A 16,362-nucleotide genomic window follows, 5' to 3' on the forward strand; every position below is an offset into this window, starting at 1 on the left:
GATTTCGTGTTGATGCATTGTATTAACGGCTAGATCTTGGTCTCTATGACGTTCTCTAAAAATAGCCAGAGCTTGATGCATGGAGGCGAAAAGGGATAGATGAAGATTATTGAGGAGCACTTTGTGTCATCGCCCCCCCCCCTGGCATCCTGAAATGATCGCCCAAATTGAAAACTTCCCCCCTCACCTGTGGGTAGAGGTGAAGAAGTGAAAGAAAATTGTGGAGGAGGACGAGGCGGGGATTTCTTGGGTTTTGAAGCCTTCCCCGTTCACAACGGGATCGTTCTATTGGAATCTAGTAGCTTCCCCGGTCTCAAAAAGGTAATCCAAGGAGTCATTAGCCCCGATTGAAGATTCGGACCCTTTACATTTGTCTCAGCAGGAGGGGTAGGAGGTCTATCATCCTTCTCCTTCTCCGGAGGAGGAGCCGACTGCTTCTCAGTCTCCATTTTTGGCAATGATAACTTATCTGATACAGCATTCCCTCCAACAATCATCGACGAATCTGTACAAAAAAACCACATTTAAATATCGGTCAAAACAATGAAATGCAAAATCTTAGTATTTACCAGCCATCGTCTTCATGCGTTCAGCAAGACTACAACCTTGCTTCTTAGGGCGATGGGCCCGCCGTTTCTTTATCACTGGTTCTTCTCTGGCATCCGCGATACTTGCATCCGCATCAATTGCCTGAGAAGACCGAAGGGTCCTATTTCGCTTCAATTCTGCCAACAGGTGCGAGACAGATGAATATTCAGAAGCATCGTCAGAGCTCCCTTCTTCTTGGGTTGCAGAATCGTCACTCGACGATAGAATGACGATTACCCCATCATAAATAAAGGCATTAAGCGAATGAGGGTTTAAAACATACGCACCTGACTGAAAGGTAGCGTCCGAAACTATGGGTTCGGCACGCACCTTAACAGGAAAAAGGAAGTGACTCTTAGTATTTTCAAGAAGAGGTTTTATCTTTCGCGTCGCGAATACTTTTCCTTGTACAACCCATGTCCTCAAAAAGAGCATTTAGCATAGGTCCTGGACCAGAAAGAGAAAACGTAAAAAATCAATCATAAAGTTTTAAAAGAAAAAAGAAAGAGGATAACTTATGATCGTTCAAACCGATGAAAACAAGCTTCAAGAATGGAGTTGGCCACAAACGGCTCATATCCGCCCATACAAGGGCTTCCTCGGGCAATGCCCGCATTGGGGTTGGTTCCAAAACTAGGACACGGAACCACTCCCGACTCTCAAGAAAAGTTGTGACAATTTCTGGGAGTGCCTCGTTCGCCGGACGACGAACCATTACCTCCGGCACGACAACCTCGGAGATCCAAAAAAATTTACCGTGCCGGTTCTTGGACCAACCTTCGATAACGTGGCCAATAATCCTATCGGATTCGGCAGGCACTTGAACCACCCGCCTCGGTTGATCATCCGGTAAAAACGGGAAACCGATCAAGCCGGGGCAACATCTTGTGTGCCATACATACAAATTCGTAGTGACGAATATGCATAACGGCACGAGGGTGTAGTTGGGATAAATGGATCCCATAACCACTCAACACCCTCATAAAAAACTTGGTTATGCGAAAACGGAAATTCCCATAAGTAAAATAGTCATCATATACAGCCATATTGCCAAGTGGCGGCAGACTGGCAATGGATCCGGCAGCGGGAAACTCAGGTCCCCATTCTGGTGGAATACCGTAGGTACGGATTAAATCCCCATACTCAGATCGGTCCCAATTAACTTCCACTTCGTCAAATTTGGAGTTAAAGACCGACTAGCCATCACTTCAGCAAGAAATAAAGAACAACGAGAAATCGTGAGAAAAAATTGAATGGTTAATCGGAGCTTAAGTAAGAAAAAGAAAGACGATATTTAGAAAACAAAGGCGATAAAACTTCGAAAAGAAGGTAACCTCCACTATTTATACCCATAGCAATTAATGCGATGGGATATGAACAGTGGAGAGAGAACATTAGGATCCAATCGGCAGACGCTATGTCATGCGGGAAATTCGAAAAAGCAAAAAGGTGAACAGTCGGGAACAGTGACAGCCGGCATAAACGTCACATTTCCTTACACACGCGCCTGCAATCTGTCACATTGTACTATCGGTATGGTTATCCATTACAAAAATTTCTTCACCACAACTTGCAAATTTTAGAAAAATCCCCAAAAACATCCTTAAGTCCAAAATTTCACCCGCATAAAAATGTTTCATGCGAAGAAACACTGGACTTGGGGGACTTATAGAGGTAGGGTACCAAAAAGACCCAAATACCCTAAAGAGCCTCCCGCGGGTCAGAGGATCCCTCGTAAAACACCCGCAGAACATATGAATCACCCGCATAACCATCTAAGGAAAGAACACTCGTACGACTTATGCGGAAGCATCCTGGCACCCCCATAAGTCATCCGTAGGACAAAGTATTCGTCCGCCGAAATGACCAGCAGGTAATCCCTCAGGACAGCTGTATTGAACTAATTACTTTCTAGAAGATTTACCAAGATGCTTTCTTGGGCAATACGTGATCTCAATGCCAATGAATAAAAGACATCTGGCAAGGCCGTTATAACCGTGCACATGGCCAGGGTTATTTATCATCCTATCTCGTAAGGACGCGTGTCCAGGTTGTTATACATGCACATGCAACGTATAGCTGAACCTATCATTTGAGGACACGTTTCCAGGTGGTTACGAGAGCATCTTCTGAAAAGGACAGCTGGCCCAATCACCTTCCCACATCCTTCGGCTATAAATACCCTCTCAATCTTAATGAGGTAGGCATTCACGCTCAATGTACTTTATCTTTATCATAACTGTACTTATTCTCACGGTGGAGGGTGGTTACGGGAAGACCCCCCCCCCTCTTGTCCTTCCCGTAACGAGCTCACAGTGTTGGTTTTGCAGGTTTATGTCACTGGACCACAGGAAGTTGGGCCTATATCGTATTGGTTGTTATCCGTATCCTACCCTGTGGATTGGTCAGATCTAAGACCCGTCAAGGGGAGTAGATCCGTGTTTCTTCAAACTAAACACTCCAACTTTTAATGATTTGTAAGTAAATTGTGTTAGTGCTTTGTTGATGAAAAATTTATGATGACTAAATCAAAAGAAATTTTGGGACATTCAATGAAAATTAGATGTCGAGATTTTTCAACTTTAGAGTGTTACGTCTTAATATGTATTTTGGCATTTGGTTATTTTGATCATATACGAAAAAATAACTATATCATATACATTAATTTGTTGTCTACGTTTGCATATTTAAATCTATACTCTAAATAGTTTCTAGTTATAGAGGTAGGGTACCAAAAAGACCCAAATACCCTTAAGTATTACCCGCGGGTAGGAAAGGAATCCCTCATACACCACCCACGGAACATATGGATCATCCGCATAACTTAATAGAGGAAGAACACTCTTACGTCACACGCGGAAACATCCAGGCACCCTCAAACGTCATCCGCGTGATAGCACATCTATCGGCCAAGTGACCGGAAGGCAATGCCAACAGGACAACTGTAAATAACCAATTACCTTCTAGAAGAATATACAACGATTGTTACTTGAAGAATACGTGACTCATCGACCAATGGATGGAGGACACCTGGCCAGGTTTTATAACCATGCACATGGCCAGGGATCAATTCGTCCTATCATAGAATGACGCGTGTTCATGTTTTTTATACCCATGCATATGGGACGTACAGCTCAACCTATCACGTGGAGACACGCGTCCAGACGGTTATGAGAGATCTTCTAGAAATGGATAGCTAACCCAATCACAATTCCCACATCATTCGGCTATAAACACCCTCTTCATCTGCATGAGTTACACATTCACTCCCAAGTATTTACTCTCAATACTCTAGTACTCTCTTTACTTCAGAACAATACTTATATTGTGTTGTTTTGCACTGGACTTTGGGAGTTATATCGGTGTCTGTTTTGCAAATTCCGGTCACTGGACTTTGGGAAATTGTGCTCATATCGTGTTGGGTATTATTGTATCCTACCCGGTTGACTCATTAGATCCAAGACCCGTTAAGGGGATTGGATCGGTGTTTCTTCATTGGAGTCGTCCGTTTTGGTGTTAGAACTGCATAAGTTTTCGTTGGTTTTTTGGTTCGTACGATATGAGTAAGCTTCCTGAAGGGCCGACGAGAACTCCTGTACCTGTTTCACATGTTACGGATACTAAAACACCCATAGGCTTTGCCTCGAGTGTCTTCGCATGTATCACTGCTCCTGGTATTTCTACTCTAGGCGAATTGGGACATGCCACGATCCCAGCAGGTCCTACTCCGACGGACCTAGGGCATGTCACAGCACCAGGAGGTTCTAGATCCGGCAATCCCTAGCAAATTACGAAAGAAACTCGTCGGACTCATTCAGAGTTAGGTGTGGGAGATGATTCTGACGAGTCTGAGCAAGGTGGAACCCATCATCATAGTTCCAGAAGTAGGGGACCCTTGTCTCCGGACGAGTGGTTCCGTCTTCAACAAGAAAAGAGGGTAGCAGAGTATGAGCGACGAGTGCGTGAAGAGCGACTTCAGGCTCGAACTCTAAATTATGAAGAGTCTCCTAGGAAATCTCTCTCCCCTCCTCCAGCAGTAAGGAGGAGTCAGATACGCCATAGTGTTCAGGAGGAGAGGGATCCAAGAGAAATTCGGAGACTGCGAGACCGTCCTCGTATGGTCATGCACATACCACCCTACCTAGACGAGAACGACAATTACGACCCGTCGTACCGTCCAGGTGACTTCAGTTATTACACTGGTGATAGTCGCCTTCACCAACATGAGGGAACTAGCCGTCCACAGTCGGTAGTTCGCCAGGCGGGTTATCACAGTGATGCTGAGTAAGACTTTTCAAAGCCATATCGTCTGGCTACTTTCGCTGAAAAATCAAAGTTCATCGCAATGATTGCAACTGCCCTATTCCCGATCAACGCTAAGATCCCAACATCCGTGGGGAAATATGACGGGATGACCGATCCCAGTGATCACCTGCTGAATTTTGTGGCAGTTGGAGGAGTCAGCGGTTGGACTCTTCCATACTGGTGCCACATGTTCGCGCTAACCTTTACTGGGGCAGCGCGGGAGTGGTTCGAAAAGCTGCCGGATGGACAGATAAAAAGTTGGGATGATTTTGTTGTAAAATTGTCACAACTTTTTAGCCAGCAGAAAAAACACACCCGCGACCCGTCCGAAATATTGGACGTTGTTAGACAGAACAATGAGTCTATCGAAGACTTCATTACCCATTTTAACAACGAAAGCCTCAATATCAGTGGAGTAAGCGAGGATATGTTGCGAGGAGCTTTTCGCAAGAATGTCAAAAGCGACGAACTAATTTGGACGTTAACTGGGAGAGATGGTATGCCCAAGTCTTGGGATGAAATCATGAAGGCGTCAAAATTGTTTGCACGAACCCAAAGGACTTTGGCAACCAACAATCAGAGAAAAAACTTCAAAGTTGAATTCCAGACTCCGCGGCCGAACAAGCAGGCGAAAGGAACCATTTGGTCTAGACTCCAGCCGTCCGCGGAAGCGTCCAAATCTTTCGATGCTAGATCTTTGATGGGCAACAAGAACAAAGCAGGTCCCTCGAATCGAGGATCAAAAAATTGGACTGCACTTTAAAAGACTCCGCCGAAATTCTCACCATGGAGAATATGAATTTCATAAAACCACAGCCACTCACAAGGCTTCCGTTCCTTGACGCCAAAAAACACTATTTGTTCCTTGATGACATCGGTCACAATACGAACAAGTGCGTTGCTCTTAAAAATGAGATTGAGGCGGCTATGAAGTCTGGGAAACTTGGACATTTGGTGAAAGGTGGAAAACCCGGGACTGATAAGGCTCCCGCGCGAGATAACCAGGGCCCGCCCAAAAAGCAAGTCAAAGATTTAAACGTTCATATAATCCAAGGCGGATACAAGGTTGGAGGAAAGAGAAGAGAGTCCGATGAGGAAGAATGGAAGAATGAACCAGTGATTTTTCCAAGAATCAAAGGAGGTCCTTGTAATAAGAATCTCTTGATTATCACCGCCCTCTTCGGTCCCTATCGCTCGCAATACGTTTTCTTCAACACCGGTAGTACGTCGGATATAATGTATGAGCAATGCTTCGAACAACTAGATGAAGATGATAAGGAGAGATTGAAACCCATTCATGCTCCTATATCGAGATTTGGAGGCGAGGTAATGCACCCGCGAGGGGTGACTTCCTTCCCAGTCACTCTAAGTGACGGAATTCATTCAAGAACCGAGGAGGTTGAATTTCTAGTCTTAACAGCAACATCGAAGCATGATTATTTTGGGACGGGAAGCGATCGGTGATTTCAACGACCATCCTTCCACAGCACACGGTGCAGCTGGAGTTCCATCTCGTACCGGTGTGGCTATCATTCATATCAATCGCCATTATTTTGTGACGGAAAGTACTAAACCAAGTAAAGTTCCGAAGCAAACTCGGCGGACTGAACCTGAAAAATGGGTATTGAACAAGAATTTCCCAGAGAAAACTGTAACAATAGGACCCACAATCTCCAAGATAGTGAGAACATTTTGAAGTAGTTGCAGACACAGAATGTTGATATCTTTGCGTGGAAACCCGCGGACGTAACCGGGGTTCCGCGAAAGATTGTCGAACACAAATTGCGAGTAAACTCAGCGTTTACTCCAGTTGTGCAGAAGAAGCGTAAGATGGGGCCGGAACAAACGAAAGCAATGAACGAACAAGTTCAGGACCTCTTACATGATGGTATTACCCAATTCAATACCAGACTTGGGTCGCCAATCCGGTCATTGTTCCTAAAAGCAACGGGACATGGCGTATGTGCATAGATTTCAAGGATCTGAAAAAGGTGTGTCCCAAAGACTGTTATCCATTGCCAGAAATCGACCTCAAGGTTGATGCTGTGGCCCCATTCAAATTCAAGTTCTTTTAGATGCCTACAAAGGCTATCTTCAAATATTCATGGCGGCGGGGGATGAAGATAAGACAGCATTCCGAACAGACCAAGGCACATTCTGTTATAACATGATTCCATTTGGTTTAAAGAATGCGGGGGCTACATATCAGCGGTTGATGGATGAGGCATTCAAGAAACAGATTGGTCGGAACTTAGAAGTTTACATGGATGATCTCGTAATCAAAAGCATTGAGGAAGATCAGATGATGAGAGACATCGAAGAAACATTTCAAACTTTGAGAAGCATCAATATGAAGCTGAATCCAGCCAAGTGTTCATTACCGGCGCAGATTTTAAGGCCAATCCGGATAAAATCCAGGCAGTAGCCCGCATGCCTTCTCCTTCGTCTCTCAAGGAGGTACAAACACTCAATGGAAGATTGGTTGCACTGAACAAATTTTTAGCAAATAACGTAGCCAAGTCTTACCCATTCGTATCAACTATGAGAAATTGCCTCAAGAAGGCACATTTCAAACGCACCGCGGAAGCTGAAAAAGCATTCTTGGAGGTCAAACAGTGCTTAATGGAACCGCCTACCCTAACAGCACCATATGTAGGTGAACCTTTGACACTGTATCTGTCAGCAATCCATCGCCATTGGGGCCGTACTACTGACGGATAGAAAGAATGTCCAAAAACCAATTTACTACATCAGTAAGACATTGACCGACCCGGAAACTAGGTATTCAATGCTTGAAAAACTGGTTCTGGCATTGGTCTATGCTTCCAGTCGACTCCGCAGATACCTTCAAGGTCATCCCATCAATGTCTTAACCGGATACAAACTCAAGAATGTGTTAAAAAAACCGGAATTGTCTGGACGATTGGCGAAATGGGCCATCGAACTGGGTGAACACGCGATCGAATACAAACCCAGGCCAGCAATCAAAGGGCAAGTGCTGCAGGACTTCGTCACAGAGGTTCCGCAGCACAAAGAACAAGAATTCTTAGTCGAACAGCAACCTCAAGTACCTCCGGAACAAGGACAAATATGGTCGTTGTTCATGGACGCAGAATCCAGTAGACAGGGATCTGGCGCAGGCCTCAGGGTAGTCAATACCGAAGGCCATGAGTTTACTTACGCCATCAAATTAGAGTTCAAGAGTACTAACAATGAGGCGGAGTATGAAGCTTTTTTGGCAGGCTTATGGATAGCAATAAAACTTGGGGTAAAACACTTGGAAGAGCGGGTGGATTCCATGCTAATAGCTGGGCAGATCAATGGGACTTATGAAGCAAAAAATGACGTAATGGCTTCGTATATGTCGCAGGCGAAGGATTTAATCCTTCAGTTCTCCTTGTTTAAAATTGTTCACATCAAGAGAAGCGAGAACAAATCGGCGGACGCCCTTAGCAAATTGGCTTCAACAAATTTCGAACATTTTGCTAAGGACATTCGTATTGAAGTTTTGGATCGCCCGTCCATCCCGCAACACCAATTTTTGGTAATTCAAACCGGAATAGAGTCTTGGATGACACCTATCATAGCTTATCTGTCATCAAAGGCTCTACCGGAAGGAAAGACCACGGCGCGGAAGATAAAACACAAAGCCTTGAACTATCAAATGAATGACGGTGTTTTGTACCGATGTTCCTTCCTCGGCCAACTACCTAGATGCATGGACGCCGCAGACGCGAACTACTTAATCAGAGACGTTCATGAAGGCATCTGTAGTCTTCACGCAGGTCCAAGAATGTTAGTTGCAAATTTAATGAATGTCGAATACTATTGGCCGGGAATGCATCTGGACGCTGTGCAGGAAATCAAGAAATGCGACTCCTGTCAGCGTCATCTCCCAACATACTGCGACCAAAGAACGAACTCGTTCCAGTCACTTCCGCATGGTCGTTCCAAAAATGGGCTATTGATATCATGGGACCTTTTCCTGAAGCCCCTGGGCGCGTCAAGTTTCTAATAGTGGCCATCGATTACTTTACGAAGTGGGTGGAAGCCAAACCACTCGCATCCATAACAGCAGCAAGTGTCAAGAAATTCCTTTAGGAATTCATAATTTGTCGGTTTGGTCTTCCACTGGAACTTGTAAGTGACAACGGTACTCAATTTGCGGACAGCATGCTACAATAATGTTTGAAAGAACTTCATGTCTCTCAAATCTTCACATCTGTAGCCCATCCGCAAGCAAATGGTCAGGTTGAACGAACCAATCAGACAATTAAAAAGAGATTAAAGCTAGGTTAGGCACTAAATGAACCGGCTGGGTTGACGAATTGCCCCATGTATTATGGGCCTTCCGCACTCAGAAGAATTCGAGTAATTCTGAAATGCCGTTCAGCTTAACCTACGGCACCGAAGCCATGATCCCAGCCGAAATCGGGGTTCCATCCTCTCGAACTCTACTGATCAATGATAAAGATAAAGACTTACGTATGAACCTCAACCTTCTTGAAGAAAGAAGGAAATTGGCATCCATCCGCGAGCATAATTACAAACGACAACTACATAAGTATTATGACTCGCAGGTCAAAAAATGCATGTTCGATGCGGGAGATTTTATCTTCCATAATAATGAAACTTCCGGCCAAGAGCCTTCGGAAAAATTGGCCCCAACTTGGGAGGGCCCTTACAAGATTAAACAAGTATTATCTAAAGGCGCCTACAAGTTAGAAAAGTTGGACGGGACTAAGATCCCTAGAACTTGGAACATATCACAGTTAAAAAAATGCTACATCTAAGTAAGACATGTTTTTATTGTAGGCCTGCGTGCCAAGTAGATTAATGACAGACGTGTAATGTCATCTCTTGTAATTTCGTTTGGCTTAGGCCTTGTTTATGAAAGATTGCTAGTTTCATATTTTAGTCATATGTAATACACATGTTCTGGTCCGCGTACCAAAAGGATTCATATGTTCAGATAGCAAGAATGGCGTACTCCTTTATTGGAAAAAAGAAGATCCTACAAGCACTTATATTATGGAAATAAGACAAAGTGTATCGGATAAAACAAACTTCTTATTAATGTACAAATGGGATTATAGAAAGATTATAAAGAAGATAGTTCTACAAATACATTACAAGAGATATAAAACTATGCTGCTTCATCTTTCGCATCTTCATCTTCCGCATCCTCTTGATCGGCGTTGACAGTTGCAAGAAGTTCCTTCAAATGTTCAACCCCGTCTTCTTTATCCGCAAACTCTATTATTTGATCTTCAATAGGGAATTTTAAATTTTCAAACGTCTTCGTTTGATCAGCAAGAGCCTTGGCGGTATTTTGGCCATGTAAGACGAATTCCTCGGGGAGTCTACCTTCTTCAGCAAATTTAAACCCTTCTTGAAAACCCGTCTGACGACCATCATGAGAAGATGTGATCAAAAGTCGGGCAAGAAAGTTCCCAAGTTCATCGCCACTTCGAATATGGGCGAAAACATGTTTATAATAAACCATGAACAAATGTTTTACGTTTGATTACATAATTCAATAAAAAAATGCTAGAGCAAAAAATTACCTGGGGAACTCCATCCGCCAAGAACCATTTTTTGTCCGCCTTGGCCCGGACGAGTTCCATCTTGTGCTCTGCACACTCCAACGCTTGCTCCCTGTTCTTGGTAACAAGGGTCGCAAGGCACTCATCTTTGGCGGCTGACTCGGCCTTCAAAGTTTTAATAGCTCATCAAGCTCATCCAGTCGTTGCTGCAAAGCAATTTGGACTTTCTCAACAACAGACCGGAAAGCTGTTTCCGCCTCCAGTGCCACCTTGGCTTCTGCCAACTGTCGTTCGGCAATATCAGCAGTCAAACGGTTGTCTTTGGCCTCCTGCTCCGCCTGAGATGTCCTAACTTCCATCTCCTCCCACTCTTCATTCATGCTCAGCCAGTCTCGACATAATTCCTGGGTAAAAGAGACAGTGTTGGCTAGGCTGTAAGAGTAGGAATGCAATAGCTCCTTGCGGTGACGCCTGCGTTGACACTCCATTTCCGCCGGAGGAGGACTCCCCTGCAGATACTCCTGACAGATGTCCACGTCAGAGAAAGTTGAGTCCCGACGTAAGGACCAACGCAGACGATGCATAGTGGGATCTTCTTCATGCAGGGGCGAGGTCGCTTAGGGACCACGACCATTTGCACTACTCCCTCCATGATCCTTAAAACGGTAGGAAATTGGAGAGGTGAAGAAACGACGGAATCTTTTGGATTCCCGTCTTTCTTACCCCTAGAACGAGGGGTATCTGCAATAATTACCGGATCCTGCACACCATTTGGCGGATACGTTGGCGGGGTAGCAGGCGGTGTTGACCCCCTTAGACCTACAAGATCCTCAGAAGATTCCTTTATAAGATCTACGAAACAATACTTCAGGAAATCAAGAACACACCTTACGTGTTTATAAGGGTTCTCAAAATTATAACTATCAAAATTACCTAAAGATGCATCATCAGATGCAAGCTGTTGGAGACGGGCGCCCAAATTTGGCCTTTTCTGTTTTTTGGATGGGACGGCCGTGGTCGATTTTCCTTTGCGTTTCCCCATTATTTTGGAAGTAACCGCACCAACAGCTTGATGTTTACCTTCGACGGCAACATCATCAGCAGATGGATGATGGCCCTCGGTAGTAACATCGGCATTTTTGTTGCCGGCTTCCTCATTGGTCGATGGCTTCTGGTCCTGTTTCCGAATCAAACCTACACTTGAAGGTAGGGTATTAGTAGCATCAATTTATAACCCTCCTTCACAGAGTGATGACTCTACGCTAGACTAGAGGAGTATAATCACCCCACTAGAAGTGGCAACAGTAATTAGTCGAGGTTGTAAAATGCCCTCACCTTTCAGAACGAATTTCTCACCTTTAGCGTACATCGCCTCGGAAACCACAGGTTCCGGGCGTGGCGCGGTGGGGAATAAGAAATTGACACGTGTACGCTCTAAGATAGGCGCGTCCTTAGGGTCAATTTGGCGACACACCATTAGTCCCTTTTCACGGTCCAAAAGAGTAATAAAGATAGAGCCTTCACCTACATAAACAAAAATAGAAGTCAGACCTCAAGAGGAAAGTTACAAATAAACAAAATGTAACGGACCTACCCTTGTTTGGTTTTTCATAGTATGGCTCCAAATCAGGGAATGGCCATAGACGGCTCATCTTTGCACTCACCATCGCCCCCCTCATGTATCGGACGCATAGGAGTTGGTGTTTTGGTCAATTTCATGAACCAAGGAGCGTCCACATGGGCGGCGGCGGGAAACACTGGCATCCTTTCTTCCGCCTTACGATAGGTCATCGTAAACGGAATGACATCCTCTCGGATCTAGAAAAATTTTGGCTTCCATTCATGAAGGTTGCGGATCCATTCAGTACCAATAACCGCTTTCTCGGTGGTAGCCTTGCTATACCATCTGCCGCGGAAGGTCATCTTGTAAAAAATGGCAAACATGCCGACGGACGGGTCAAGTTCGCGAGCTCGACAACAGAATTCGAAATTTCAAACTCTTAACATCCCAAAGGGATGGATCTTCGATAAATGAACTCCATTTGTTGTCAAGATTGATGGGACAAACCTCGTCACTGGCAACCGGAAATTGCCTGTTGTAAAATGGTTCACATAAACGGCCATCTTATTCGCCGGTGGTTCGGTGGCAAGAAAACCGTCCACCGGACGTGCCGGATCCCACTCTGTCGCCAGGCCATACACATTAACAAAGTCATTATAGTCCTTCTCCTTGAGGTTAACGACAACCTCATGAATAGCATGAGCATTCTTCTTATCCCCCGCCATATAGTTAAAAATATCAGATAATACTAAAAAAGTCAACTATGAAAGTCGAAACGTAGAATGAAGAAATCTCAGATCTGCTATTGAAGAGAGAAGAAGAAGAAAAATCAAAGAAAGGTGTGAATGAATTGAGGTGGATATGGCCTATTTATACGCGTCGCAATTAATGCGACCGATTGGATGCTAGTGGAGAGAGAAACAGCGACCCAATTACAAGCTGACACGTCAGGCGGGAAAGACGAAAAAGCAAATATAGACTGTCAACAGGCGTCACACACGTCTTGTCAGTTATTCTGCGACGTTTCACTTTCCGCCACATCATTTCTCTCACCCCACTTACGGAAATTCAAAGTTGGAAAATTTGAAAATATCTCACAAGATATTATCATAGAGCGAAAACAATGCAAAACTCACAAAAGGACAAAAGTTTTCTTTTTCATTCATAATAATGATATTTACAAAGATATGGAAACGAAATTACAAGCCTAATGCCTAAGAGTCCTGGCGGAAGCATCTTACGGAGGCGTAGACGGAATATCTTCTGGAGGAGAAGGCGGAGTTTCTTCTGAGTCCTCCTCCAAGTATTCTTTCAACTTTTGAACACCAACACTTGCCGCAACAAACTCTGGAAGCTTCTCTTGCAAAGGAAACAGTAGGTTATCATAATCGTTGATCCGCATGTCATACTCCTGAGCAACGTCAAGACCATGAAGCGGATGATCTTCAAAAGAGCGACCAGTTTGAGCATACACCATCCCTTCATTGAACCCCGCTGCATGACCAGATTGGGAAGAAGCCTTAAGTAAAAAAGACAAGGCTATCTGTCCGTTCAGGTCCATCCTTGATATGTTTAATCACCTATTACAGAAAAGAACACTTATCAGAATAATGGACGGACAAAAATAAAATGACAAGCTGCAAGTTGGGGAGAACGTACCGCATTAAGACATTGACCTAGTAACCATCACAGGTTCTGTTCGGCACGATCAACCCTATCTTGTAGTTCTCGGAACCTGTTAGCTGTTTTTTGTTTATCATTTAATAATTCAGCTGCACAGGCTTTCGCGTCTTCACGGGCCTGCAAAAGGGAGTCATAGGCAGCTTGCATTTCAGCAGCATTTTTGTCTTTCAATTCAGACTGCTCCTTCTGCAGCTTCAACTCTACTTCAAGCTCCTGGATTTTGGCACCTTAGTGGGTCACTTGGCTTTCTAAGGCTGAATTAGCCTCAAGTGCCCTAGCCAGGTCCTCCTTTTTTCGCTGGGTTTCATCCCGAGCAGCTTGAAGGATAGTATTCTGCTTCTTACAAGCCTCCTCCCACCGCCATGCAGCAGCCGCATGACTGTCTCTCTCATTCCTGAGGGCAATCTTGGCGTCACTCAGCTTCCATTTAGTTGTGTTGGCTATCACACGGCATTCGTCAGCTTCTTTTCGAGCTTCCTCAGCAGCCCAGGTCATCTTCCCCAGCTTCCCACCCATTGTTCGCCACTCATGCAATATTTCCTGGCCATAGGCCATAGTGTTGGCCAGAGACGAGGAATAATCCATGTGAAGGTCATGCGAGAGCGTCCACGTTGGTGGAGTCGCTCCGCAGGCGGCACACAATGGTTGATGAATGCTGAACAGACATCAGGATCAGTAAAGCGGGACCCATTAACAATATCCCAATTTGGGGTAAACAAGTGATAATCCTCCCAGGATTCGCTTCCCCTTAATAATCCGAACTGGATGATTGACGTCGCACATGGATCGAGGAGGATTGGCGGGAAGCATCTCGGGTTGTCACCCTTTCAACGTTCTGTGGAGGGCGTTGAGATTGAGAACCTTCTCCTCCACCCATGAAAAAAGGTGAAGAGGCAAAGGGAAACGGTGGAGGCGGTCGAGGAAGAGAATCTTGTGTTTCAGGTATTTCCTCATTCATCATAGGATCATTCGCTGCGAAACCAAAAGCTCCCCCAGTCCCAAAAAGGTAGTCCAAGGAGTCTTCAGTTTCTGGCTGAAGGACTGGATTTTCTTGGATCGCGTCAGCAAGAGGTGGGAGCTTCTTTCCTTTCTCTAGTGGTTCGTCCTTTTTTTCTGGAGGAGGGGACGGTAGTTTTTCACCTTCAGAAGTGGGAGAAGGTAATTTGTACCCACCAATGACATCTGACGGATCTACACAAAAGAATGAATCATTAGTAATAATCAAAGGCATAAAAATACAAAGAAGGGGGGCTAGTATTATTTACCAGCTATCTCCATCATACGACTAGCAAGGCTGAACGTCTTCTTCGGCGCCGTGTCCGTTGCTTCTTGGGCGCCGGACCTTCCTCCGTGTAAGGGGAGCTAGCACCTACGCTGTTTGCGCGAAGAAACTTGAAGTTTCTCTTACGCTCCATCTCTACTAATAGATGTGACACAGACGATACTTCAAAAGCGCCATCAGAACTTTCGTCTTCTTGGGTTGAAGATTCGTCACTCGAGGAGAGAATGACGATTACCCCGTCAGAAGAAAGAACGTTAAGCGGATGAGGATTTAAGGTGTACGCACCTGATTGGAAGATCGCCTCTGAAGTTGCAGGCTCAGCTGGTACATTGGTGGTGAAGAGGAACTGACTTTGTGTTCTCTCCAAAACGGGTGTTTCATTCGCTTCGCGGATGCGTTTCGCTGTGCAGCCCATGTTCTCAAATAAGGCATTTAGCATAGGCCCTTCACCTGAAAATACACAAAAGGTCAAATAAGCTGATTAACAAAGACAAAGGAGAAGAGAGGGAAAAATAACTTACGTTCGTTCACGCCCATAAAAACATGCTCTAAATTAGGGTATGTGTAACACCCCGACCAAAGGCGGATTATACATCGGGGCGCCACATATTGTTTCATTACTCGTGACACTATTGGGTGTCAATATTTAATAAATACATTCATTCGCGCACGCGCAAAGCATAAATAAGATAACATAAATCATCATAAATTATAAATCATAATATTCGAACAGCAATAACTTGTCTTGATACATTTTAGTCTAGGTCCAAAATAAAGAAAACTTCCTATGTGTCCATAAGCTCCAAAACAGCTACTGCAAACCTGAACATGTGTTAAAATAAACGTCAAACACTTGCGTGTTGGTGAGAAATCAAGTTTAATACAATACATAGATAACAATAAATCTGCGCGCAACATGTGTATGTCTGGTTTTCAACAAGGGTGTAATCTGATCGGGACCAACTCTAAGATTCATAAGACTGCCAGTGCTCACAATTGAGCTCACAAACAAGACTAACTGTGCATGTGTAAATAAAAGAGAAAATCATAAACGATAGTTCTCCCGTGTTCATCTAATGGTACCATGAAAACTGCGGAATAGACCGACAAGACGGTTAATGATCCACACATACAAATAAACAGCCAAGTCTACGTCCTCAACACATGGGATACTGCGCGACTAAAGTTCATAAACAAGTTTAAGACTCTAAGTTTGTATGAACACATGAACATCCCAAAACATTAAAAGCAAAAAGGGATTAGGTACGAGATTACTCACTTGATAAACGATGTGGTGTAAGATAAAGCAAGAACCAACTTTAAACAAGCACAAGTTAACCTATAAATAAGATTATTGTTTTAACGATCGGTTTTAAATCTTGATTATAAGTTAGCAT

The 16,362-nt window shown here is 44.3% G+C and overlaps 1 protein-coding gene across 1 annotated transcript; it reads left to right on the top strand.

Moving 5' to 3' along the window:
- Positions 1-6,997: 6,997 nt before the first annotated feature.
- On the top strand, positions 6,998-9,744 carry LOC143545187 (uncharacterized). Its single transcript, XM_077037115.1, has 3 exons — positions 6,998-7,168; positions 7,577-8,239; positions 9,709-9,744. Exons 1-3 carry the CDS (start codon positions 6,998-7,000, stop codon positions 9,742-9,744), a joined length of 870 nt encoding a protein of 289 aa, XP_076893230.1.
- Positions 9,745-16,362: the final 6,618 nt, after the last annotated feature.

Source organism: Bidens hawaiensis, unplaced genomic scaffold (genome assembly GCF_021521415.1).
Source record: "Bidens hawaiensis isolate Kalapana, Puna unplaced genomic scaffold, B.hawaiensis_p1.1 tig00013866_1, whole genome shotgun sequence".
Classification (NCBI taxonomy): domain Eukaryota; kingdom Viridiplantae; phylum Streptophyta; class Magnoliopsida; order Asterales; family Asteraceae; genus Bidens; species Bidens hawaiensis.

What these genes read in the sequence shown, in the direction of transcription:
- LOC143545187 (XM_077037115.1), top strand. Translation starts at nt 6,998, where the DNA reads ATGGCGGCGGGGGATGAAGATAAGACAGCATTCCGAACAGACCAAGGC. An exon ending in AAGTTTACATGGATGATCTC is followed by an intron (nt 7,169 to 7,576) that starts GTAATCAAAAGC and finishes TGTATCTGTCAG; the next exon opens with CAATCCATCGCCATTGGGGC. An exon ending in CTTATGAAGCAAAAAATGAC is followed by an intron (nt 8,240 to 9,708) that starts GTAATGGCTTCG and finishes TTTTTATTGTAG; the next exon opens with GCCTGCGTGCCAAGTAGATT.